This window comes from Penicillium citrinum (assembly GCF_028827155.1).
Source record: "Penicillium citrinum strain IBT 23319 chromosome Unknown utg000001l:1.0-4955037.0:1.0-4956770.0, whole genome shotgun sequence".
Classification (NCBI taxonomy): Eukaryota; Fungi; Ascomycota; class Eurotiomycetes; order Eurotiales; family Aspergillaceae; genus Penicillium; species Penicillium citrinum.
Window position 1 is genome coordinate 2,536,153 of NW_026622686.1, and position 25,019 is coordinate 2,561,171.

The 25,019-nt window shown below is 46.4% G+C and overlaps 9 protein-coding genes across 9 annotated transcripts; 1 reads left to right on the forward strand and 8 right to left on the reverse strand.

Annotated features, from left to right (window-relative positions):
* Window positions 1-6,031: 6,031 nt before the first annotated feature.
* N7469_000952 (uncharacterized protein) lies at window positions 6,032-8,614 on the reverse strand (the record flags this gene model as incomplete). Its single annotated transcript, XM_056639872.1, has 1 exon — window positions 6,032-8,614. The coding sequence occupies one exon, from the start codon at window positions 8,612-8,614 to the stop codon at window positions 6,032-6,034; it is 2,583 nt and encodes an 860-aa protein (XP_056505629.1).
* A 793-nt stretch (window positions 8,615-9,407) lies between these two features.
* On the reverse strand, window positions 9,408-10,097 carry N7469_000953 (putative pre-mRNA splicing factor; the record flags this gene model as incomplete). The annotated part of the gene is made up of 1 exon (XM_056639873.1): window positions 9,408-10,097. One exon carries the CDS (start codon window positions 10,095-10,097, stop codon window positions 9,408-9,410), a length of 690 nt encoding a protein of 229 aa, XP_056505630.1.
* A 688-nt stretch (window positions 10,098-10,785) lies between these two features.
* N7469_000954 (uncharacterized protein) lies at window positions 10,786-12,260 on the reverse strand (the record flags this gene model as incomplete). Its single annotated transcript, XM_056639874.1, has 2 exons — window positions 10,786-11,768; window positions 11,855-12,260. The coding sequence occupies 2 exons, from the start codon at window positions 12,258-12,260 to the stop codon at window positions 10,786-10,788; spliced, it is 1,389 nt and encodes a 462-aa protein (XP_056505631.1).
* Window positions 12,261-13,106: 846 nt separating this feature from the next.
* On the reverse strand, window positions 13,107-15,221 carry N7469_000955 (gamma-glutamyltransferase; the record flags this gene model as incomplete). The annotated part of the gene is made up of 7 exons (XM_056639875.1): window positions 13,107-13,558; window positions 13,615-13,748; window positions 13,805-13,965; window positions 14,018-14,600; window positions 14,663-14,822; window positions 14,887-14,920; window positions 14,985-15,221. The coding sequence occupies 7 exons, from the start codon at window positions 15,219-15,221 to the stop codon at window positions 13,107-13,109; spliced, it is 1,761 nt and encodes a 586-aa protein (XP_056505632.1).
* A 2,791-nt stretch (window positions 15,222-18,012) lies between these two features.
* N7469_000956 (cytochrome P450) lies at window positions 18,013-19,735 on the reverse strand (the record flags this gene model as incomplete). The annotated part of the gene is made up of 5 exons (XM_056639876.1): window positions 18,013-18,187; window positions 18,238-18,404; window positions 18,470-18,580; window positions 18,638-19,482; window positions 19,534-19,735. 5 exons carry the CDS (start codon window positions 19,733-19,735, stop codon window positions 18,013-18,015), a joined length of 1,500 nt encoding a protein of 499 aa, XP_056505633.1.
* Window positions 19,736-20,861: 1,126 nt separating this feature from the next.
* Window positions 20,862-21,161, reverse strand: N7469_000957 (uncharacterized protein; the record flags this gene model as incomplete). The annotated part of the gene is made up of 1 exon (XM_056639877.1): window positions 20,862-21,161. One exon carries the CDS (start codon window positions 21,159-21,161, stop codon window positions 20,862-20,864), a length of 300 nt encoding a protein of 99 aa, XP_056505634.1.
* A 30-nt stretch (window positions 21,162-21,191) lies between these two features.
* On the reverse strand, window positions 21,192-21,503 carry N7469_000958 (uncharacterized protein; the record flags this gene model as incomplete). The annotated part of the gene is made up of 1 exon (XM_056639878.1): window positions 21,192-21,503. One exon carries the CDS (start codon window positions 21,501-21,503, stop codon window positions 21,192-21,194), a length of 312 nt encoding a protein of 103 aa, XP_056505635.1.
* A 601-nt stretch (window positions 21,504-22,104) lies between these two features.
* On the forward strand, window positions 22,105-22,747 carry N7469_000959 (uncharacterized protein; the record flags this gene model as incomplete). The annotated part of the gene is made up of 2 exons (XM_056639879.1): window positions 22,105-22,427; window positions 22,486-22,747. The coding sequence occupies 2 exons, from the start codon at window positions 22,105-22,107 to the stop codon at window positions 22,745-22,747; spliced, it is 585 nt and encodes a 194-aa protein (XP_056505636.1).
* Window positions 22,748-23,597: 850 nt separating this feature from the next.
* N7469_000960 (uncharacterized protein) lies at window positions 23,598-24,173 on the reverse strand (the record flags this gene model as incomplete). Its single annotated transcript, XM_056639880.1, has 2 exons — window positions 23,598-23,697; window positions 23,752-24,173. 2 exons carry the CDS (start codon window positions 24,171-24,173, stop codon window positions 23,598-23,600), a joined length of 522 nt encoding a protein of 173 aa, XP_056505637.1.
* Between the last annotated feature and the right edge of the window lie 846 nt (window positions 24,174-25,019).

The following is a 25,019-nucleotide window of genomic DNA, read 5'->3' on the forward strand; positions in this document are numbered from 1 at the left end:
CAGGGGATCATCTCCGTTCGGGTGCCGCGAAGTGGGCTTACACCCATGATTGAGGCAAACAACTCCATACATAACTACCTTTAGTCCAGAAGTAGCCATTATTACTGTACATTACTGTACTCCGTACCCACTCCAGGCGACCATGACCCCTCTTTGAACAGGGGCGTGGGTGGGGTTTGGAAGAAGTCTCTGCGACGGGAAGTCGAATGAATGGGGTCAGAGTTTGGTCCAGACGGCTATATCCACTCAAGATCACCGTCCAGGCGTGCGCTGTATGGCATAAAAGGTTGGCAAAAGGAGAGTTTTATGTCTGTGGGAAATTGCGTTCCAATTGCAAATCCCCCAGAAATGCTTACGTTTTTTTTTCTTCTTTGAATTAAGTCGATGAAAACGTGGGAATCGAGGAGAAAGTGAAAAACCACGAAAGCCGCTTTCTCCGCATGAGGCTGACAATTTCCCCGTGCAGACCATTGCATCCCACTGGTATAACACATACTCAGCGTGTCGAGCCAGTCAAAGACCTCAGCTCTTCTATGGTCCCTGTCATTTCGATAAAGGAGCAAGCAGCATGTACTCCGTAGAAGGCAAGAGAAGGCCCGGGCCACGTTCCGCCGCGTGCCCTACTATAATACCCGGGCTTAAAGTTGGTAGCATGTGTTTCATGGACACGGAGTTTATAGTTAGTGCACCGTCAAAACCGACTGCTGCTCTTGGTTAGATCTCCGTGTCTAAACAGGCGGGGCTTGATATTTCTGGTAACGGATTTTAGGTGATGCGACATCTACAACCAATGACTGTGCATTATTACGACGAATCTCCGCAGGAAACCCACGTTTGAGAGCTTCAAACTGACAGTCGCAGCCTATTAATTCATGTGCTTCTGCCGTGAATGACAGTTCTAGAAAAATGCATGTCGATCTTGCACGAGAAAAGCAAAACTCTCTAGCATCAAATAATGGAAGTACATTATTGGTTACTATGGCCATGCCATTGGACCCGATTAAGCTTCGTTCCCACAATCTTCCTCCTGTCCATTGGTTTATTATTACCCCGACCCCATCGGGGCGCCCTGCCGAGATGAGCTGGTCAATTTCTTACTTCCACTTGGCCCGCTAGTAGTATGATCAGGGGGTTTTTCTCCAAAGGCTTGCATGCGTCATTAGAAGCGTTGGGGCTTTCTGGGCAAAAACTCTACCCCGTGTTTTGGCAAAATCTGGATTCATCCGGTGATTTCCGTATGTGGTTTTTTTATGGAGGCAAATTGATGTTGTACAATGTGTGATGATCAACAGTCGAGCTGAACGGACTGACCCGGCTGGGTTGAGTCCTCGGTACTTTGTCACACATGACCCGCCATGGTTATAATATATACACACAAGACAATGTCTCTACGCTGAGCCGACCCGCTGACAAGGGGAAGACAGATGGCAGCCATGTGCCGAGGAGCAATAAGCAGGGGCACAACAGGTCCACAGAGGGCGGTGATTTGCGGTGAGCCTTCTGGCTTGCTAGTGTCAACCATGGCTGCGGATTCGATGGAGCTTGATCATCAAGATGAACCGGCTAAAGATGGTTACGCACAAGCACCATACCTCTTCAAGCCGTTAGCAGCGATCTTGGAGATTGCAATGCGCTCACAACAATCCACTTGTCACCGTTCCGAGGAATGTTCTCCCCGAGCAAGACAGAGACCATCTTTAGGGCGGTGGCGACAACTTGAATGGGGTCTGACAAGGGGGAATTATCGGCAAGTCCGGATTTAAGGGGGTGAGTAGGTGAGCACCGAGTGCCATTGTGTCTCAGCCTCGAGTCCAGAAGTCAACATCGAGGAATCTGTGAATAGTATATCGACACTATTCAAAATGCTTTGCTGATCAACCTCGATCTCGTACCACGATTCAAGGGTCGTGCTTCATAGTTTACGAGGCAGCGGGTCGACATATCTGGGATTCCATGGTTCTGCACCGGCTTTACTCCGTATAGACCACCAGACAATGCACGATGGAGTCTGCTTGACCTGCCTGTTTCTGTTAGGTCCCCCGCCACCGATCTGCATTCAGGACAGCCGCGGGCCTGGCTCTGAAAGGGGTGTCATTGAAATTGTGGATCAATTGGTACCGTGGAATAAACTTCAGTCATCGAAGGTTGAGAAAATTAGCTTTGGTCTATCAACAAACAAAACTTTCAAGCAATGTATACGGAGATTAAACGGGAATAGTTTTCCGATATACTACTATGTATGTACAAATAGTCATGGCGACGGTTGAGACTATCTGTTCATTCTAGACCTTTTTAAGTGATCCTCAACCCTAATCTGGCACCCTTGCCCTAAACATGTGAAAGTTCCTATTTGACTTGGGTGATTTGTGCAAGATCCTTGAATTTCAGAGGCTGGCTGTACCAGCTGCATTAAACGGTATAAATCTACAGCTATGAAGGATGAGTTAGAATTGATGCCCATCGATCCTTATAGGTAAGCCATACTAGGGCTTATACTAGTAGTATGCAACATCTTATCATGCATTCACAGCCTTGGAAGTCTCAATATTGAGAACGACTACCGCTCAACAGCCGTCACGGTTCATGCACGAATGTCGATCTCTATATTGCATCAAGCCGTTCTCCTCATTAGGACATGTGCATACATAAACAACGGCCTTTTATCCCTCGCATGTGAATGTAACTGTACCCCATACTTCCTAGATCGACATGGACTATTAGATAGCCTTAAGATAGGCCATTGTCTTGGCTCGAGAAGAGAATTTTCTGAACTTCATAGTGCAGTATTATAAACGATTAGCGTGTCGCAATGGCGATGATTTGAGTTTGTCCATGCGCGACCGCACTAAAATATCGTCAGAAGGCCCACCTGTCGAGGGAAAATTTAACCCTTCAATAGCTATTCGACTACTGACTATCAAAATGGGACCTGAAGGATTCAATGATCATCATTCAAGAGGGCATGCTCCGCTGTAAGATGCGATAATCCATGGTTTAATTCTTGTTCTAACCTCAAGGCCAGGGTTATCACCAAAGCTAGCATCATGGTGTCTTACATCTATCAAATTCGGGATCTAGATCTTTGCCAGGACCATTTTTGGTCTCCGATACAAACCTCAGTGATAGCTTCATGGTCGATCTCAATACCTTTCTCTTCAGCCCTAGATTTACACGTTGATTGCCACTGGGATGAATAGGGGTATACCCAAATAGGGTCATCAAACCCTTCAAGTGATTGAAAAAAGGTTGCGCTTCGAGATCCAATTTTTAAGTAAAAGCGCAGCTCTCCATTTCTTTTCTAATCACCAGACACAACATCTTGGTCGATCATGGTCTATGCTGAACACCCCCGGATAGACGCGATTTGGATCATGGGATGGACTCAAGTCCTTCGAGTCGATCAAGGAACCGGCCAAGCCTTCTAATGGCCCGGGCGGTTGTATGCGCTTCTCGCTTCTTCCTGAATCGGGTAACAGTACTCACACACGGCATCTTTCCGATCTCTAGATTATCTGAACTAGTGACTACATACCGTAGAACGGTCGCACGATCTCCCCCAGTTTTCTGTTCTTTCATTCGGAGCTCGGTGTCCTTGATCGAACTGGAATTTGGGACTCGATGCCAAGTGATACCAAAAGCATGATATCAAACATATTGGTGGCTCTTACAAATTATCTGAAGACGTACAGGAGCAGGGGCCATGATCATCTTTCGGGTTTGTACGGTATCTCGAGAGACAGTTTTGGGACTATTTAGCAGCTGCCTGAAAAGGCATAGAGCATTGGGGTTATATCAAGGAGATTTTGGTATAGTTGGCTTGATTTTGAGCTGAAAGAACTAGGCAAAAAGAATGAGACATGGACGAGAGGTTTTGGACATGCTGCGGAGTCTGCAAAACATACTGTTAAGTGTGGGTCGATGGATCCTGACTATGTACAGTCTCGAACAAAAGCCCGTGGAGGGCATTGAAGGGACGCCATCCAAGCCTCTTTGCAAAAAGTAGCGGATGTTGCCCGAGCCTCCATGATTTCAAAGAGGAATATTCGGAATGAGCATAGTCCCCAAAGAGTGAATGGACGTGTGCGTACTGATCCATGCAATTTTTGTCGCATCTGAATCCATGGCATCAAGAAACACCTCTTAGAGGGCGAAGGACATAAATATTTCACGGTAAGCGTAGAGCATATTAGCAACATCGACTGGGCAGCAAGAATGAATTTCAACATCCCCAATGGAGGATATGTTGATCAATATAAGCACTCCAATTGCGCGAATGATAGTTCAAAGGATTTTAAGGATTGCATCCCAGGCAGGCCCGTTACACTCTGATTCATGCGTACAGGAAGGTGAAGTTGGTAGGATTTTAGCTACTTCTTCACGATCTGTTGCGAAATCTTGAAAAAGGGCACTCTGAAAACGAGCAAGAGCTAGATAATTGTAGCTACGAAACCACCTCATAGACATCCGCTTTGATGGCATCAGGCAATGGAACTCTTGACATACAGGTACTTTCTATTTGACCTTGAATAGGACACTACAAGTACTTGTCATTTGAAGTGAGTAGAAAGGAGTGATGGGAAGAAAACACACGATCATCCTCACAATGGTTTCGCTGTCACCATCCGTCCATCACATCCTCTGTAACACAGCGTCTGGTGTCACCCAGCCATGTGTTAGACACCAATCTCATTTCGATGAGCAAAGATCCATCACATGAGGGATGTCTTACTAGCTGTTCTCGAAATGTAGTATATTTTCACTTGCTAGTCGAAGATAGCCAATAACCAAGTCAAGAGTCCTCTATGCAAGTGCATGCAATGGAGGTAGGCCATATTATAATCAGACCCCAATGATGGTTTTTCTAAAGAGGCACTGCCTCTTTAGAAAAACCATAGGAGCTGGCAACTCCTATCTAGGTATACAGGAGGAGTGAAGATAAGTAATGTATAGATTCAAGCACAATTGATAGATCAATGAAGAAGGGAAAGCTTGGAATAAGTCAATACAGAGTGTGTTGCTACGAGCTTGAATATATCATTCGTGAACTAGGACTCGCATATATCCCGATATATCGAAATTATGAATCTAGTATGAAGGTTCATACTAGATAGTCATCTAGTCAATTCAAGCCGTTGAATTGTTTGACCTGAAGAATAGGAGATATATTTATCGGGAAAAATGCCACTCAGGATTTGATTGCAAGGGATCAAACTCGGTACTAGCCTGAGTTGTGCAATGCGTAGAAGTAGTGTACTTCTGCCCAGATGTACTTACTTGGAAGTAACTGCTATTCATTATTTAGTAGTTAACCTTACTATATTGGAATAAATGGTGACAAGGGTAATAATTGTACGTTCCTTTGACGCCCTCCACGGTCAAGACGACTAGCAAATGACAGAAATCCCGAGAACTGGGATCATCATTAGCTCTTTTCAAATCGTCAAAAGGATGTTTCTTATATCACGAGATGAAAACTCTTAGGCCCTCTATAGTATACTACCAGTAACAACCACCTAGTCGACTATTCAATCCACAGAATGATATGGGTATCGGCCCTGAGCTACAAAACATAGAGACTACATTGCCAGTACTTAACAATAGGGCTATTGTTAGTCAACAATTCATCGCGCTCCAACGAGCTCATAAAATTCATCAATCATAAACGGCTCAAAGCCCGCAATGCTCAAGAAAAAATCAAAAGATAGCGGCGCCAGTTCCTATAAAGAGGAAATCGGACAAGGTATAGAGGATAGAGGAGTGGGTATCATCAACATCAATCCGCTACATGCCATGCAATATATCCACCTCACAAACTATCCAGGAAGACAAAACACAAACCATTCCTTCAATTCAAATGGTTCTGCTATCTGGTAAATCATCGATTCGTAATAAGCCCAATCCAACCAGGGGTAAAAAAGCTTCCTGTTTTTCTTTTCTTTTCTTTTCTCTTCTTTTCTCAAATTTTTTTTCTCGCCTTTTTTTTTATTTCTTGGATTGGAAGTTTTTTTGCTCGGCTTTGTTTTCATTGTGTTTATCTTCGTCGGGTATTTCTCGAATCACGACGTCCAACGTGAGATCGATCTTCTTCTTCATCCTCCTCCTCCACTGGAGCAGGAGTTCGTCGTTCAGTACGACGTTTCGGTCGTCGACGACGGTTAGAACTGATGTTACTAGCCGAGTCATCAGGAGCCAGCGAACGATCATCATCAAGGAAGCCATCGTCATCACCACTTTCCCACGCATTAACTGAGAAGGGTGTGCCCATTCGCGCTTCGACATAGGAGCCACGACGGCTTTGATTCGCGACTGAGAGGCCGGCACCGCGTTCACGGAGAGCCCGTCGGACAACTTCTGCTTTGAGGTGGAGAGCTTCGAAAGCGTCTTCGAGAGCTTCCATGCCGAGGAAGATGTCTCGCTCGACCTCCGCTAATGCGGCAATCTCCATCTCTTCGTCCAGTGCGATCGGCCCGCCGAAGGAGGCTGGGGATGATGGCCCGCCGTTGGGTTGGCTTGCCGGTCTACCATTGTCCATATAATTTGGAGTTGGGCCTCGGGAAATCCCACCGGTGCTGAAGGGTGTGTTGGAGCGACTGTTATTCCAGCGTGGACCGCCTGGAGGGACAGCATCTTCGGCACCGCTGCGAAGGAAACCGTCGAATCGACCGGAGATCAGGATCTCCCATTCATCATCACTGATTGCGGACAGCGTGGCGAGGACATGATGCAGAGAGTGGTTATTCAGCATGAACATTGCTGTCTCAGGATCACGAGGGTGGGTAGAGAGTCTATATAATCTTTGAATAGCGAGGGACGATGACACAAGGGCTGAGGGCTTTGATCGAGGCTTTTCGTCGTCGGGTCGAGGGACGGGGGTCGAGGAATTGATACCGAGTAGAGCGCAGAACAACGAACGTTGATGAGATTCAAGGTGAGTGAGCATAGCAAATGTCAGGGTCTCATCGTCGACTTCGACGGGTGCACTGCTGGCCTGTTCATTCTGTTCGGAAAGCCATTTGTCCACTGCTACCTTTGTCTTGCGCGATTGGCGGATGAAATGATCACGATACTCTTCGGGCACATCGACATCAAGCTTCTGCATTGGGATATGCTCTTCCTCCGGGATGTCTGATTCGATATTTGAGTGTGCCATAATAAAGGGTGGCCACATGGGAAGTTCACGACGACCAGACACCAATTCCAACACCTCTCCCCAGCTTACACCCTCTTGTGGCTCCTCTTCTTCGCGATCGCACATTAAACAATTGCAAGGTTCAGACGATATATCTCGCGCAAACACAGCTTCTAACCGATCCAGCAACCGTCGAGCTACAGATCGATATCCTGTTGCGACAGCCAAAGAGCCGTTCTTGCTCATTACTTTCTGGTAGTCATCGAGAAGTCGATTATACGGATCGAATACCTTCGCCGCAGCAAGCTGGGGCTGAGTCGCTGGATGGGCGAATGGGTCGGAGATACCAGGATTACCGAGTAAAGTTCTGGGCACTTTGTTTTCCAGTCCGCCATCCTTCAATAAATAATCGACTCTGGGGATAGTCACTGGCATTTCAGGTGGAGGTGGTGGTGGAGGAGGGCCGCCGAAACCAGGACTGTTCATGACAGGTCTGCCATAGTCAATTGAGTCATCGCTCGGGGTGTGTCGATGAGAGTTGGAGGATCGAATTTGATTACGCGAGGGAGGCTTCGTCGGAGGAGTCATCGGTTTTCGGGGAACGGTATACTGTTGGTTGGGGGCGATGGAGGTAGCGTCTGAGCCGTTCGCCGATTCAACGCCTGCATCACGGATTGTTGTGTTTGATCGCGAAGGTGACAAAGTTGAGCGGCTTGACCGTTTGCTCGGCTTTTTCTCTTCAGAGCTTCTTGGCTTGGACGACTTGTGGGCTGATCGCGTGGATGAGGATTCTTTTTCAGCCGACCTCGAGGATGATTTCGATTTGGGTGTCTCTGCGCGAATAGTCTTGCTCGACTTTGTTCCCTCATCTTTCTTGGATCGAAGACTAGAAGAGGACCTATTGACTTCGGCTCTGATTTTGATGTTGGCTTTCTTCTTGGCCCGCTCTTTCTCTTTCTCTTTTTCTTTTTCCTTCTCCTTGTCTGATCCTTTATCGTCCTCGCCTACCGCAGGACTACCTCTTCGAGATGATGATTGATCATCGAGACCTGTCAAGGGCGGACTTGGAGGGGCTTTATGGTTGTCCGTCCGTGCTTGACCCGCACCATTGACCTTGTCATTATCATCAGGTTGGTTTGTTAAATCAGTGGGGTCCGGCGTCGGTATATTGGCTGTGCGGACATCCTCCTTGCTATGAGCTTTCGAAAATGAAGGGTATGGCAGACTCGTCCTCGATTCTAGAAAAGAGGCGGCCCCCGATCGACTGGCAGTGTCAACGCCTGGCATCGAGGCCCTGCGGTGGGGTGCGGTGTGAGATATCGAGGAAGTGGAGGAGGGAACCGGCGGTTCAGGCTCGGGATCCTTGGTTGACACGCGGGAGGAGTGTCCTTGGGACGAACGCTTCAGACCTTGCTTGGTGGTAACGACGGAGGACTTCGAGGATTTGGACTTCTTGGGCTGATTAGGTCTCACCGGAAAAAACATGGCTGGGTCGAGAAATTCGTAGCCGCAGAGGTGGATCCTTCACCAAGGACCCCGTCTCCGCTAGTTCATCGGGCGCAGTCCGTCTGTTTCTTTCCTGTTTGTATCTTGTATCTTGTTGTTTGGTACGTTGAACGTAGTTGATAGTCGATGCTGGCGTGGTATAGCTATCGAACACCGCCACTGGAGATGCTATTTTTGTGAACGGATAACGTGCTGCCTGGCGCTTAAGTTGGGCAGAGGTGAGATATCACTGGCTGCCAACAGCCATTTGGGGGCTCGGCGGTTGTCGATCGTAAAGTTTCGGGGAAAATCCCCGGAATTCCACGGGGGTTCTAGCAGCAAAAGAAAAAAGAAAGCAAACTGTCAGTGGTACTCGAGTGGGAAGTGGATGAGCTTTGAGCAGGGCGATCAGATGGAAATTGAGCAGGGCGAAGTCGGGGGAAACACAAATGGAAATGCGGTGAACCAATCAGCACATTCAGTGGGAGTGTACATAGTATATACATCAACTCAAGTTGTAAGTAGTTGGGATAGTAATTAATATGCCAATAGATATAAGTATATTAGATATTGTTTGAATCACATCAAGTATCTCTATGTTCAAATGGATAATAACTAATACGATAGTTTTATGATCATGGTCTACTGGGAGTATACATCGAAGGTAGATGGGCACGTGATAAACTTCTAGTCAACAAAAGATCATTCGATGTGCAATTCAGAGGGTATCTTCAAATCTGTGCAAATAAAATAAAAGCATAAAAGTACAATTCACATCCAATAGACTCTGGGGTCAATCCTCCGCATGTAATCCATTGGCCACTCGTTTCACGGGTGACGTCTCGAGAATCCAGTTGCCATCCTCTTCATGAGCCACACCACCTTTTTGCGCAGCTCGTCGGGTCTTGTCACTAGCAGGTTCCAGATCACCAGTGTGGTGATCCCAGGTCCATCCTTCTTTCAGCCAAAGCCACGTCAGATACGCCCGTAGCTCCTTATCCTGAGGGAGAACCGACTTCCACTCGGGAACGAAGCCAGTTATTGTTGCCCCAGTACCTTGCCAGTCATTAGCCATTTCTCGCAATTCATCCCGGCAGAAGATGCGCCAGCTGTCGAGAGAATAGGCTCCAACTCCAGGAAGATGTGCAACTTCCCATGCGACGCGCATATCCTCGTCATCGATACATTCATCCCGCCCAACGTCTCGACCATCTAACTTCCGCGGGTAATGTAGTTTGCGATATCGCTTGCCTTTGGCTGGGCGACTGGCCTGCCACGTTCTTGCAAGATCAATACATTTTCTCGCGCGTTGGTTTTGAAACCCAAGGCAGCGGATCATAGATACGAGGTCAGATAACCGTGCATTCGCCATCGCATCGATGGTCGGGTATTGCTCGAATACTTCAAACAAGACAGGCAAAGCAACCCCCCCCGCGAGTCCTGTTAAGAAAGATTGTTGCAATAAGCAGTTTGAAGGGTTCATGTGCAAGTTGTTCCTGAACAAGGCCAAAATATGGGGCCTCGATAGGTGGGAATGGTAAGCATGACTCGGGGTCCGTTGGAAGGCTCGGGAAATAAGGTGAGGTTTTAGTTATTCTAGGCCTTGTAGGTTTTGATACTGGAGTTTCGGGTAGTAAACAGTTAGATTTCTGTGGAGTCGTAGGCTTTGACGTGGGAGCAGGAAATGGAAAGCGTAAACTGTCGTTAACTTCCACGTTGTCCAATGGTTGTAGTCCAAATTTACCGGGTTCCGAATCACTGTCCGTTTGACCCAAGAACGAATCCGAAGACAATAAATCCGGAGAAATTCTCAACCGTATCATCGGATTCCCATCATCGTCAGGCCGTCTTGTTTGTTCTGTACGCCATTCTAGTCTCGATTGGAAATACTTCGACTTCACCTCATCGCTGGGGGTCATCCCTGACGAATCATCGGTTGTCAAAAATCCATGTCCCATTTAGCAGGATCAGGCGATAAAACAGCGAAGGGTGATTGATGAAAGCTGCCGGGAGTGCCACGAGAACGTGGCGTCCGATCAAAGGGCGATGGTCGAATCTGACGTTCAGGTGTCTTGGGACTTGACGGCGGAACCTTGGCTTGGGATTTGACATGATGATGCTTCTGTTTGCGAGCCAACTTTGGGTCGATCTGTATGTCACCGGTTTTTCCACTACTGCAATTTGTTCCGGTTTTGGGTCCCATCGGGGGGGATCTCTGCTGGTTTTGCCGTAGTTTGGGACTTATCTTCATCTGTATTCAGCTTCGAATTGGGTGGGTGATGTCCTGATTTCCGACGCTCGTGTCTTTCACGCCTTCTCTTGTCTCTTCTTTGCTTTGCGATATCAGATGTTCCATGTGAGTCTTGCATGTCTGATGCTCCTCTCTTGCGCTTTTTCTCATTGCACCTTCTGGTCTTTGCCATCGCGATCGGCTGAGCAATGGAGACGTTGGCCTTTGCCTGCGCAGTCGGTATCTCGTCGACAAGCCTAGCATTTGAACTATGCCGAGCAGGATCGATTGGTGCACATAAGGAAGCATTTCTGTCTTCACTTATTTCTCCGGAGACATTCGGATGTTGCTCTCGGGTATCATGACCCTCATATGTTCCCTTGTGCCCGCTCCGACGACTCTTCAGAATAGACTTCTTTGGGCTGTTTCCAATGACCGGGGTTGATGATTGTATGACATCTCCATCCGCAGTCTCCAAATTAGTCTCGGGGATGGAAAGAGCGCTTTGCACCCTAGCATTCTTCCCTGCAGAATGTTGAGGGCTATACTGGGACTGTTTCGAAGACTTGGTAGAAGTATTGAGTTTGGCGCTTTCATTCCTTTGGGCATCATCGCCAACAGGCGGTATGACCATCTGCCGCGCTGGCTTTGATGGCGGATTGTCCGTGCCGAAATAAATCTTTTGTACATAATGTATCAGACGGTCGATCAACAACTCGGATATGCCATATGAGGCTGCCTTGTTGCGCACATCGCCCAGAAATTTTTTTCTGGTGGGAGTTTCCATAGATTGAGGATATTTCAACGGAAGGTCCCGTCCAATGTATTTGATCAAACGCTCCCGCTTAGACGGGTTCAAGGATGAAAATATGTCATTTTCCTCCTCCAAGTCACTGTCCTGTACACTCTCTTGTGGATTTCTTCCTGCGCATCCTTCAAGGGTTGTCGAGTCTTTGCTTTCTTCCGGTCCCTAATGTGACTTGCTTGTTCTTTATTCTCTTTTTGATCACTCGCTCCGTCGGAGGGGAAGTTTGTCGCGGAAGGCGGAGCAGAATCGGGACTTGATTCGGCGTCACTGTCTTCTATGAGATCGATCACGGTAATATGGCGTGTTGCGGGTATTCGTCGACGAGGTCCACTCTTCTTACCCTTGGACGGAGTCGAATCCGTGAAGTAATGAGATTGTCGAGCATGACTTTCACTTCGCGATGAGAATGTGCTTGGCGAGACACTTGGATTATCAGACCCCGTGAACCATGGCCAATCCTCTTCCCTCGACTCTTCCATGCTTGCTTCTTCTGTAAGGATTTTATCGAGTGTACGTTCAAAGTCATCCCCGAACGGCCGGTAAGAGCTGATATCAACGTTGGGAGTCGGAATGACAATAGAGACATTGGCGTTCCCTGAGGCCACCATTCCGGATGTGGACCTTCATGCAGCCGAAAAAATGCTTTACGACGTAGATAAGGTGGGAGTGCATGCGACGAGAGTTGGTAGTAGGGTGGATTATGAGTTGATTGCTCTGACAAGCGATGTTATTAAAACGATGTACTGGTCATGTGAGAAGTTCGATATCACTATACCAATCTTGAGCCACTAGAGCACCACGGTGTACGTGCAAGAACTTGACACTTCGCAATGGCATTCCAGGACGCGGGGAAGTTCCTTGTCGCGTTCCCGAGAGAAGAGCAGTTAGGTACAGCGAGATCGTGGTGCGAAATGACGCAGAATATCAATATTGTCAGGATATGATATGTACGATGAGAAGATTTAAGGAGAAGGAGTGAGTTGGAAGGTAAGTGAGGTAAGCAGTGAGAAGTGAAAGAAACGAAGGACTGAACGGAGCGAAGTGAATGCGATGCATCAATTTGATCAAAAAGGGAAGCAGCGATCGGGTAGTGCACGGACCACTTTACTTATCGGCTTATCGCAGTTGGGTATGTGGGCCTGAGGCAGAAAGTGGTATAAAGATGGTAGATACGGATGAAGAGGTATAGATGACAGGGTTAATATGTAGAAGTACTTGATTGAAGGATCTTGGGAATTGGATTGGGATTGTACCTAAGAGTAGCGAACAGGGGTTTCCGTCTCTATGATTATTTTCTTTGCTCTATCCTAGGTCCAGTATAAAACCAGCCTATCTACAAACGACCTCAGAAATTCATATTCAGTCGCGTGACAACTTGAAGCGTACAAGGAGAGAGAAAGGGACTGAGTGATGGTACACAAAAGCACCAGTGTAGCATAGGATGGTATGATCCTCTATGGAACAGAGTATCCAGCTGAGGCAAGCTGTCTCGGCTCTCCCGCAGCATCAAATGTGCCATTGGGCAAGACTCGGATTAGCTGTGCCGTACTCTGTCCAGGGGCCACCCAGGTGACATTATGGCCAAGACTCTTCATAAAGGCCACAGTGGAGTTGTCGTAGGTATATTCGAAGGTCACCTGGTTGGGAACCAGTTGATCATGGAGTCGAGGCTTGGCCAGTGCTTGTGCGGCGGAGAGATTCTGGTCGATGACATGAATGATGTTTTGGACTGTTGCTGTAATGATTCGGCTTCCACCAGCACTGCCAGCAATTAGGACGAGTGATCCATCTGATCGAGTTACAATGGCGGGAGTAATGGAAGAGAGGGGTCGTTTTCCAGGTCGGATATAGTTAGCCTCCGACGGGATGTATCCGAAGGAATTCGAGGACCCTGGAATTGAGAAATCTGTCACACAATTAGAACAATTGGTAAATAATCCAGTTTTGTCAATAGTATGTTACCGTTCATCTCATTATTCATAATGATACCCGTCTCAGGCACAAGCACCCGGCTGCCGAATAGCGTGTTAATGGTGGTGACAACTGAGATTGCCAGGCCCGTATGATCAGCTGCTGCAAGGTGAGATGTACCGGGGCTAATAAACTGGTCAATTGAGGGCTTATTTTTAGTCGAATGCCATCTTTTACATACGTGTCTAAACTCTCCAGACCTGACGGATCATATGCCGAAACATTAAGTGTATGCTTGTCCGAGATTTTGGACCGAATGTCGGCAATCGTGGACTTTTTTAGCATATCTCGCTCATATTCCGTAACACCCTTCACAAAGGACGGATCGCCAAGCTCGGTTCTCTGGAAGTAAAATTAGTTTAGACATGCAAACTAAAGAGACGGAAGACCATACCTCGCCATATCCAAATCGAATGGCCTCATCCAGTCTGTGAGTACTAAGATTGACAGCATTCTCGCCAGAGAAGAAATCCGAATAAGTGCCCAAGATATCGAGGATGCTCAAAGCAACAACGCCACTCGAGGGCGCTGTTGTACTGGTAACAGTATGTCCACGATAGTCAATCTGAGACGTATTACGGATAGCCAGCGTGTAATTGCGGAGATCGTCAAGAGTCATGGTACCATTCGAAGCCTGCAGTGCATTGATCGTATTCTCCGCAATAGGGCCAGAATAAAATGCGTCAGCTCCATCCTTCGCAATGGCCTCCAGTGTGGCAGCATAGCGCTTGCGGGTGATGGTGTCTCCCAGACCCAAGCGAGTCCCATTTGGAGCAAAGTCTAGAGCCCAGTTTGGATCCTTTGATAGGAAGTCTTCATCATCGCCGACTGCGGAATCCATGTACTTAACCAGATCGTGAGTGACTGGGAATCCATTGCGCGCAGTATGGATCGCAGGCTTTAGCAATGTTGACCATGGGAGAGATCCATAATGTGTATGCAGATACTCGAGAGCTCGAACTTCGCCGGGGACACCACTGTGATTAATCCCGTTAGATGATAAGATATTCGTTTCTTTGGAGTATGCCAAGTTGCTGACCTTGCGAGACCACCATAAAGAGATGCGTCTGTATTGTTTTTGTACATATCCTGGAATGCGGCAGCAGGGGCCGTTTCGCGGAAGTCTACATATTCAAAAGTCCCATTCGGAGATCGAACGAGCATGAAACCACCTCCACCAATTCCACTATGGTACATCCCTATATCAATCAGTCATCATATCCCCGAAATGAAAAGGAGACAAAAGCTCGGGCCAGTACTTACCAATGACTCCGACACAGAACTCAGTCGCAATCAGCTAGCTCCTTGATTAGCCTTCCTGTGCAGGGTCAATGTTTTGTGGAGCTCAAAGATAGACTAACAGCATCAGCAGCATTTCCACCCTGTTCCAAAATTTTGGTACCATGTCCTGAGCAAATGGAGCTTTCACTCGCAACAGCACCTTGCTTTCCAGGGCCGAACTTGCGATTTGAGTCTTTTCCCCCATTCGAAGAACGCGACGAGAATTCCAATGGCTTTGTTGAGGCCCCTGGCAGGTGTACCACGAGAACAATCAAAGTAAGGATGGTCAATAGACCCAATCTCGCTGGGTGAAACATCTTCCTCAATACACCACGTCGATTTGTCCACGAAGCTAGATCAGGCCCAGAGGAATGTTGAATAGCAATTTGAGAAGAAGGCGAAGCACCCCGGGCTAGGAATGCCTGTTTATGGCATTATTCGTTAGTTTATGAGCTCATCTCCAGACAACAAAGAGAGGGGAAGAGTGGAGTCTAGTTCGGAGAATAGACGACTTAATCTGGATAAGGATGGACCTGCATTTTTCTCCGCATCTTGGATTTCACAGCCTCTTTGTTGCATTGCAATGCCTTGGAACCATAACAACACGGCCCTGGCTTTCAACCTCAGTTATCGAAATTAATGACAACCGAGAATGTAAGAATACATCCAAGGAAAAGTGTCATTTCGACTTATCTGGGACATTAATAAGCCCTTATCCGACCAGACAACCATTCTCTCCTTAACCCGGTGACTCGGTCGTGCTGTCAAAGCCAACCCCGCTGATAAGCCACGCCCGAGGTCAACCGTTCCAAAACCCTAATCTTCCGGGAACCCCAGCCTTGGGAAGTAAATTACTAATGACAATCGCCGACTTTTGGAGTCGTGTGATATCTGCTTCGTCAGTTGATCCGGAGTGCTCTTCTGATGATAGTTGGCTGCTTCTGATTTGTTTGAATGCCTTTTCCCTCAATCTCCCCATGGTCTCAACCCATGTCGGGAATTCCAATCGGCGCTTGGATCTGGCCGATCTATCTGCGATTATTAACGCTATGTATGTCCTCTACTCTAATTCGTTAGAAGCTCTCCTGGGGTTCATTGCCCCGGCATTTGCCCAACTCCCATTATACTGTATGGGAGTACGGTACAGAAGTCCGCAAGCTGTCCCAGTTCAGCCCAGCCGCATAAATTTCGTGCGCGATGTACATATGTTAGATTTAGGCCTTGTTTTTTTCCAGAGAAATTCCCGCACTGGGGTATTTCGAGGATACCTAGCCTCGCCACGTGTACACGACACCGCCGTTGAATTACAACTCTTTCAAAAACCTACACATTCGATAAGTGACTTAGTATGAATACCTTAGCCATATACCACATTTGCTAGACCGGAAAACCATTAAATATGTATCTTTCCCACATTTACCTTAGGGAAAGGCCTTTTCTCTTGACTACTCATCACTCCGACTCAGCATGAATGAGTATGCCCAAGGGTAGAGGTAGAAGATAGAAGAATACGAATACAGCATACAGCATACAGCTGCCCAGCCATGGTAATTCAGATAATAGAAGTCTGACTTTTCATCTGCACGGAGGCCTTCGTTCAGTCACAAAACAGGTTCGAACTCTTTTGTCAGGTTTCACCTGGAAAGATTATGGCCGTGCTTTTCTAGGTGCCACACATCGTCCATTTCATCGTCTTGATCAAACATATCTTGGAAGTGAGGAATGTATTCGTCGATTCCCACGATCTCCTTGGGTTTAGATAACCCTGACTCAAAATATGCCAACAATGCATCCATATGTTCATCTTTTGTTTGGCTATGCTCTGGTTTGTAGCCCCAAACGCAAATATATTCCAAATTTTCCAAAATTCAGGCAGTTCATCCGGCGGCATTAATTTCTCCTTTGCCTCACAATTTCCCCCAACTCCCTGATACAACAAAAGCCCGATCCCAATAGTCAGACGCCTCAATGCACGAAAATTTCTCATTGAGCCGTTGTTTTCCCACAAAGTCTTGATAAAGCTTTGCGGCTCTGGAGAATAGTAGTCCTTTTCGAAACCCGGATCTCGGTCGTCAATTTTCCATCCTACATCTTCGTTGATGTCCCAAGGATTGAGATAGTACATGTTTCGCTGGGCATCGATATGGAGTACTTCTAACTTCTCTTTGTGTGGGCAAATGGATTTAATGAAGATCTCGGGATTGAAAGGTACAAATTGCCCGCCCAGACTGTTCTTGTAGACAACATTCCATGTAGGAGAGTGTGATCTTACCTGCTGCAATACCGAGGGTAGTTTTCGATATTATCGGCAATTTCGGTGGAATTTTGCATTAGCATGTTTAGAACTGCATTCGCTTCAGATTCCACAAAGCCCGGCTTGCGCACAGCTGCGCGGAGAAAATCCCTATCACCCGCTTTAAGGTCACGATGCTCTTCAGTCTCAATCCATGGGGTATCGCGCACAAGCCTTTGGTATTGTTCTATTTGTTGAACATAATTTCCCAGATTTGGGTGCTCAAGAATCTTTCATGAGAAGCCCAAAGGCGTGGTTGATACTTCCGGGCGAATGCCAATAAAGTGGAACTTTTCTCGCGTTTTCATGTCGAATAGGGAATGTAATAGACGGCATCATTGGGATAAACCGGCAACATCAGAAATTTGTGAGATATAAAGTATTATCCGCGCATGAATCTCAGAAGGGAGAGATGGGATGGCCATGATATAGAATTGTCACTCCCAGGTGGGTCGTCAAGGGTACTATTTACGAATGTTACCTAATACTTGTAGGTACAAGAACAAAAGCTAATCAGGTAAGCCCCTTCTTGAAAGCCAGAGAATTAAGGGCTATACTACACGGGATTCTGCATGTAGATACTTCTTCCAACTTTCACTTACTTTACCTTCTTCCATGCTGCCGGATCAAGATAAAGTTAGATTTGATATATATGAAATCTTCCATTGAAAAAGTTGCATAGCCCGAAAGACAAATTCCCGATGCTAACCTTGAAAGAAAATATGATGCCGAGAATATACCTATATTATAGGTATACCTATAGTGAACGTGGGCCGCTGCCATGAACAACAACATGTACCAGATACTTGCAACCTTTATTCTTGAACGAAGCCATCTACCAGAATGCTCATACAGGAGTTTCCTTCCTCCGGGTAGGGTACTGCGAAATCTCGAGCGAATTCAATGTCTTTCTCTGTCGTTTGGTATAGACTAAAGTCAAACTGGCGGATGAGAGTTGCGATCGTCAAGTACATTTCGGAGCTAGCCAAGCTAGAAAAGACATTAGCATTGAGTAAATTTGATAATGAGCTGCCACCTACTTCAATCCAATGCAATTCCTGCTTCCCTTGGAGAAATTGACCAAGTAGCGTTCCAAATGATGCCCTTCCGAAGCCGCGTGGATCCATCTTTCTGGGTCAAATACGTAGGGATTTGGAAAGATCGTAGGATCCATTAGAACGAAATAATTTATTTGACTCATGGTCGTCTGATAGGCTGATTAGCAGATAGGCTCGGAGCATGCAATAATTGCGAAAATAGGCCTGTACATACTCCAGGTGGAATGGTATAGTCTCCATAGACGAGTGTCTCGCTTGGTGCAATCCGGGGACATCGCATAGTTACTCCTGTAGCAAGGCGCATAGTTTCTGATATAACACCAGACTGTGACAATATTAGGGACAATCTAGAGAACGAAGTATCTGAGACTGAGGAACTTACCAAGTAAGGTAGTTGCTTGAGTTCATCCCATGTAGGACGAGACTGGGGGGTCGGCATAACAGATTTAAGCTCTTCTCGTAGCTTATCCTTAATACTGGTATCTTTGGTAATGTTGAAAAGGCCTACCACCAGAGCCCTGGCAGTTGTCTCCGTACCAGCGGTCAAAACTGACATTGCATCATTAGAAAGACGACGAGAACCTCGCAAATGCTCGGGAAGACCTTTGTCAAGAACCGAGGCTAGCACAGATCCCTCACTTGTGCGTTTTCCAGAAAGCGCTTCGACGACATGGCCATGAACGCGGATTTTTTCGGCAATGAGGGCATGCATAAATGGATTAATCCATTTCAGGACGGGTAGTGGAAGAACCTCTATGATTTTTGCAATAAATGGAAAGAAGAAGAATAGATGAGAGTTTTGAAGGATTCCGTTTATTCCATCTCGAACACTCTCATTGAAATCTTCTTTGTCCAAATTACCGGTGTTGCAGCCGAGGAAATATTCGTTAATGATGTCCGAGGTAAGGCTTGCGAATCCGGCATCTATTTTAATAACCTTATGAGACTTATAAGCACTATAGAGTTGTGCACAAAGTTTATCCAGATTTTTATGAATAATAGGAATCATATCAGTAGTAGCTGACTTTGAAAACCATTTACTCAAAGGTGTACGTCGTTCGCGATGTAGCTCTGAGGAGACAGTGACAAATGCAGACCCATCGACATCAAATTGGCGGTAGAATTTTTCAGGCTTCTCTCTTCGACGAGAATAAGGAGCATAGATCTCTTCGTAATAGCTAGGGTCTTTGATATGGATTTCCGTCGGTGCTATACGAATAATCGGCCCTATCGCGGCGGAGTTAGATTAAGGTTCGGGCCGAGTCAAGCAAAACTAACCATAAACTTCATGTAAACGTTCAATCTCCCAAATGAACTTTCCTCCTTTGATTACGTTGAAGTAAAATTCATACGCGCTTGATGCTGCTGCTAGTTTCGGTCCAGGGATCTTTCTCAGGGGGTGAAAATAGAGGCGGTAGATTGTTTGGACAGCCAGATATAGCAGCCCGGCGGCAAATAAGGAGCTCACTTGAGTAATCATTTCGCCGTATTGTATCTAACAATTTCCAAGGTGAGACTGCTATCACCTCTCTCATTATACATGCGAGGTTGCTGAAGACATCGGTGTAGGGGGGTAAAAAGGATGGCTGAAAGCGAGCCTTTTTTTAGCTACCAGAAACCGTTACGGCCGCTATGGCTCCCCATGTGCGGGCATTTCTAGTTCCACTTCAACACGAATCATCGGCTCGCTAAAATTTCCTGTGTGTCGAATGTACGCCACTGAGAGGCTTTTGATCCTAGTGAGGTGACTAGTCTCGGCACTAGTACTGTAATATGATTCACATTCCCGTGGTATCCACACAATGAGAGGGGGTTGTGTAGTTTAGTCCGTAAATGACAAAGATATTCAGGCTTGCATACTACTAATGACTCGAGGCTTATTAAATTTTGCTTTTAATTGGCTTAGATAAAACTTCAGCACTATAAGGAGGGTCGGCTAGGTATAACAACATGCACGAACCACTACTTACTTCTCGCTTACATCTTCTGTACAGAAGGAGACTGACCAATAAATGCGTTATAAACAACGATGAGATAAAAGAATTACAACTCATAGCTTGCTGGAAAGAGCTTGAGTATCGATTGCTCTCATGATAGTGTTGCTACTATCTCCATATCAGACTGTCTATCTATAGATCTTGATCAACAATAGTATTACGAGGTCAAATAGAGAAAGCTCCATTGTAATTGATGCTGCTTTGCAAAGTTTTACCAAATGATTGAATTTAAAGATTTGGCTGTTTCCTCTTTGTATCTATAATGAACTACTGGTTGAAAAGCCGCTGCAATAGCATCAACGACCACAAAGATAGCATGGAACGAATATATGACATGTGAACAATCCTATTGTCCTTGCACTTGCGCTTTGTCAGCGACATGGCGCGGTGGACAATTTATCAGGTAACCCTGAGCCCTTTATGTTGATTTTTCTACTCTCAAGATGTAGTCGTTCGTACTGATCGACTCTCAGGCTCTCAAGGTATCCCATCGTACCGATGAAACGACACCGCCATCCAACGACAAGGTCATTGCCTGTGATGAAAGATGACTCGGCACTAGCCAAGAAGGAAACAGCATTAACAAGATCCTGTGGTGTTCCGACACGGTTAACAGGGCTCATATCGATGAATTTCCAGCTGGACCTTCAATCTCCTGGCGTCCTGCTCCTGTTGAGATAACACCCGGACTAACGGAATCGACTCTCCCTCCAACGCACCCCCATGCTTTCGCTGAAGTTTGCACGCGTAGTAAATTCCCACGTTTCGATATCCCATAGGCTCGGGCGGGGCCATGGGGGTCTGCAAGGTCGATCTTGAGAGCAGCGTGATCAACAACTGGTCCCTCTGCGCTGTTGCACGATGGCGCTCCAGCTCTAATGGCAAGCCCGACCCCGTATGACCAGCCATACTGGCAATGCAAATCATACTTGTTCCGAATTACGCTACCTCGACAAAAGCATCGAGGGCATTGGAAGTGCCAAGAACATTGAGTTCGAGGATTCTTTGTGCAGAACCTGCAGACGGGGACAATCCAGCCGTGTGGATGATTGCTTCAATCGGACCATGCGATGCAGCGGCATGTGCAAATCGTCTAACGGATTCGTAGTCGGCAACGTCTAGTTGCATGGTTTCAATCATATAGCCATCTTTTGTCAACGTTTCCCGGGCAGCAGACAGAATTTCGGTCGAGAAATCGGCTAAATAGAGTTGTCGGTCAGCACCAAGGCAACGGGCAATCGCTAAACCCATCCTGCCACATCCTAGGATGACAATGCTGCTGTTCAGTATTAGTGTGATTGAATAGTCGAGGTAAGACGACTCAATGAGCGGCAAATGTATCGGAAAACAAGATATCGAAACAACTTGTGATTGTTATCGTTTTTACATTATATATTTTTACGAAGGCAGTTACTCTCAGACTCCACAAAGCTTGCTAGGCAATTCAGACTGCGGTGGGCTTTACTCTAAGCCCTTGGAATTAACTTTACTTCCAAGTAAGGTTGATTCTAATTCCGAACCCGAACCCGATCACTAACCCGAATATGAGGGATCCTAATCCACAGGTGGAGACAATCATCATAGTCGCCATTCTGTGTGTACTTACATAGTGCACTTCGAGGAAAGTGGATAGCTGATAAGATGGACACTTGTAGTAGGATAGACAGCTGGGTTTGAACACGAATACGCTCGTCCGGACACGATCCGATGTTGGTAGTGAAAACCGCTTTATCGCAGATCCATCAGTACCGTATTCTGTCTTGCTATATCTTCAGAAAAGTCTGCTACACGGAGGTAATGGCCTCAAGGAGATTTTTATTTCTCTCTTTACAGGTATTTTCAGTTTACAACCATGGACAGGCCATCCAAATCTGAAGTTCAGACCCGTGACGTTTCCACTACACTGAATTATACGAGAATCCCTAGCTGCGAGGGACTGCAACCAATCGACCTTGACCACTCTCAAACTGAAAATCGAAACGTGCAGCGTGAAGGTATCACGGATGTGAGAGATGTTGTGATAAAGGACATTCGCGGCAGAGAACACGAATTCACCTTGGACGTTCAAGGCTTTCAATATGTCAAACATCAAGTGTACGGAGTCACAGACTGGAGAGATATCGCTAAAGTGAAGCAAATCGTTCAACCTGCTACAGAGACACTGATCAAGAAAGCGTAAATGCTACTCACAGACACGTTCCACTGACGTACATTTACTGATTTAGTTCCATAGCACTGGTGCATCTGAAGTTTTTGTCTATCTCACTCGCACCAGGTTCGAGGGTAATGATATTGGCGACAAAATGACCACCCCTAACTCGCCCTCATACGGTGTCCACTCAGATATCACGCTTGCGTCTTGTCGGAGCGTTCTTAAGGACCTCCTCACAGAAGCCCAAATCGAGCGACTCATGGGTCATCGCTTCATGGTCGTCAATGTCTGGAGGCCTGTAAAGCCCATTCAAAGAGATCCTCTTGCGGTGTGTGATTGGTGATCTGTTGACCCTGCTACGGACATCATTCCGGACCGCAGAGTGATCTCTGGGCAAATTTTCGAATTTATCTTCAATCAAAAGCATGAATGGTATTATCTGAATGAGCAACGACCAGATGAACCTCTCATTTTCAAGCAGCTCAGCAGTGATCTTGCATCCAAAATCACACTACCCCCCACTCTGCATTTGTTAATCCAGATCATATAGAGGACTCCCCGCGAGAAAGCATAGAGATGAAATGCTTTGCAATTTTCACTTAAGATGCATACCAAGATGGTAGTCAGTTTCGTCCCTGGACAATATTGACTGGCGGAATCGTCGCCTGAGAGAAAATTTACGCCTAACTAAACATCTTCGTGTTAATAGATTCTGCTTGGGGATCAGCGCCAACAAAAGAAGTGCTATTTCTCAAGAAAGAAGTGTAGATGAGGGGAGCCTAGAAGGCTCAAGGGTATCTTCATTAATTAATATCGGCTGCTTTTTTTATCCAAGCTATATCTTCCGCCCACTGAGGGGGTATCTCTTCCAACGGTTCTACTATAGCTAATACCAAGTGTCGACCCCAATCTCGGACATACCAACGATTGCACAGTAACCGCATGGCTAGTCCCCAGTGTAGAAACAAGATCTTGGCTACCCAGTTTCCTTCTTGTAAAAGCGTAAGAAATTGATCCGTGACAAAAAGAGGCCAAGCAATGGGTCCGCCTTGGGCACCAATCTTCGGCCAGGGCTCGATTGCATAGCGTAGTAGTTCCCATGTAGTCGTGAAAACTGCTTGGTGCGGTCTTTGTTCGGAATCAATTTTGATTTTCAAGCGATGGATAGATACCATTAGATCTCTGCGTATTCCTTAGCATCCTTCATAATCGGAAAGATATCCCACAATTGACGGTCGGATGACATACTTGTGAAGATCGAAGAGTTTCTGGTTGTTTTCATGTGATATATCGCTGGATATTAATTAGTAATTGCTAGGAGCAGCTGTTCAAGATAAGAGTATTTACCCATTCGGATTAGATTCGAGAGTCTCAACAGTTTCCGGTGCACAAAGCCAGCCACCCAAGGAGCCATCTGAGCCAACTTCATTAAACCGATTGAAGAGCATAGATGCACCATTAAGCAAAGTCCGAACTTCTAAGACCGGGGAAAATGGATCTCCGGAGTTGCTTTCGGTGGATATTGAATGGAATCCAGTCGCAAAGATAATAATAAAAACGGACGACACGAACGCGGGTTCATAGTGCTGAAGGGTGATTTCGGGCAGAACTTTGCCAAGGCCAGCACAAGCCTGACTTTGATAACGCACGGCGGTATCTAGCCAGGCGAGACGATTGCTATTTTCCTGCGAGGCGAGGTGTAATGCAGATAGAGCAAGCAATGTATCCAGCAAATAAGGGAAGGAAGTGGCCATCTGAGGAATGGCCATTGATAAGTGATATGCCGAAAGCCCATCTTGTGCCAGAGTGTGGTATGTAAATGTCAAATATTGATGCATTAGTTTCATCTCCAGCATGCGCGTTGCCATTGGAAGTTCACTCCCGGTTGCCTCAGAACCATCTCGCGCTGAAGGAGACCCTTGAGAACTCTCATGGTCGCCTTGCGAGGGTGGATAGTTGCAATCTAATCCTCGTCTCTTGCACAATGTACATTTAGGGACATCCTCATCACACTATGAGATGGTAAGCTAGGTTGATCATAGGATCGTGACCAAGGCCCGTGAGAATGCAAGCCAATATGTTGCAAAAGCGAGATATTGTATAATTGATCCAAGGCAAGGCTCAGGTTTGCAGTTTCTCCTTTCTTCCACGGGCAGCTTGGATTTTCGGACATTTCACCCACCTTAACATGTCTCCTTTTACATTCCAAACAGCCCTTACGGGACTTTGTGTGCGTCCGTCGAGATGGCATTGACTACCGCTGATAATACGGGCGCCCATTCACAATGACAGGCAATAAAGAAGAAGCAACTCCTCAAGTCGGAGCCAGCTTGATCAAAGCATCGGTCTTGGTGAAAATCAGTTTTTGATAGATTTGTGGCCTCGGTTTCTTAGACTTCCGCACATGATGCGACCGGATCACGCCCGATTACGTAATGCACGTTAGACCTAATTTTAGCTGTCGATCATCCAAGGAGCTTCTTGAGTGGTGGTTCACAAAATAAATTTGGGTCAAATCGAAAAGAATGAGAGAATGTTGACACTTTCGCAGAAAGAACACAGATTTTTGTATTGAGCTTGATAAGAGAAATGGACAAACCCCTGAAAAGCAAGCC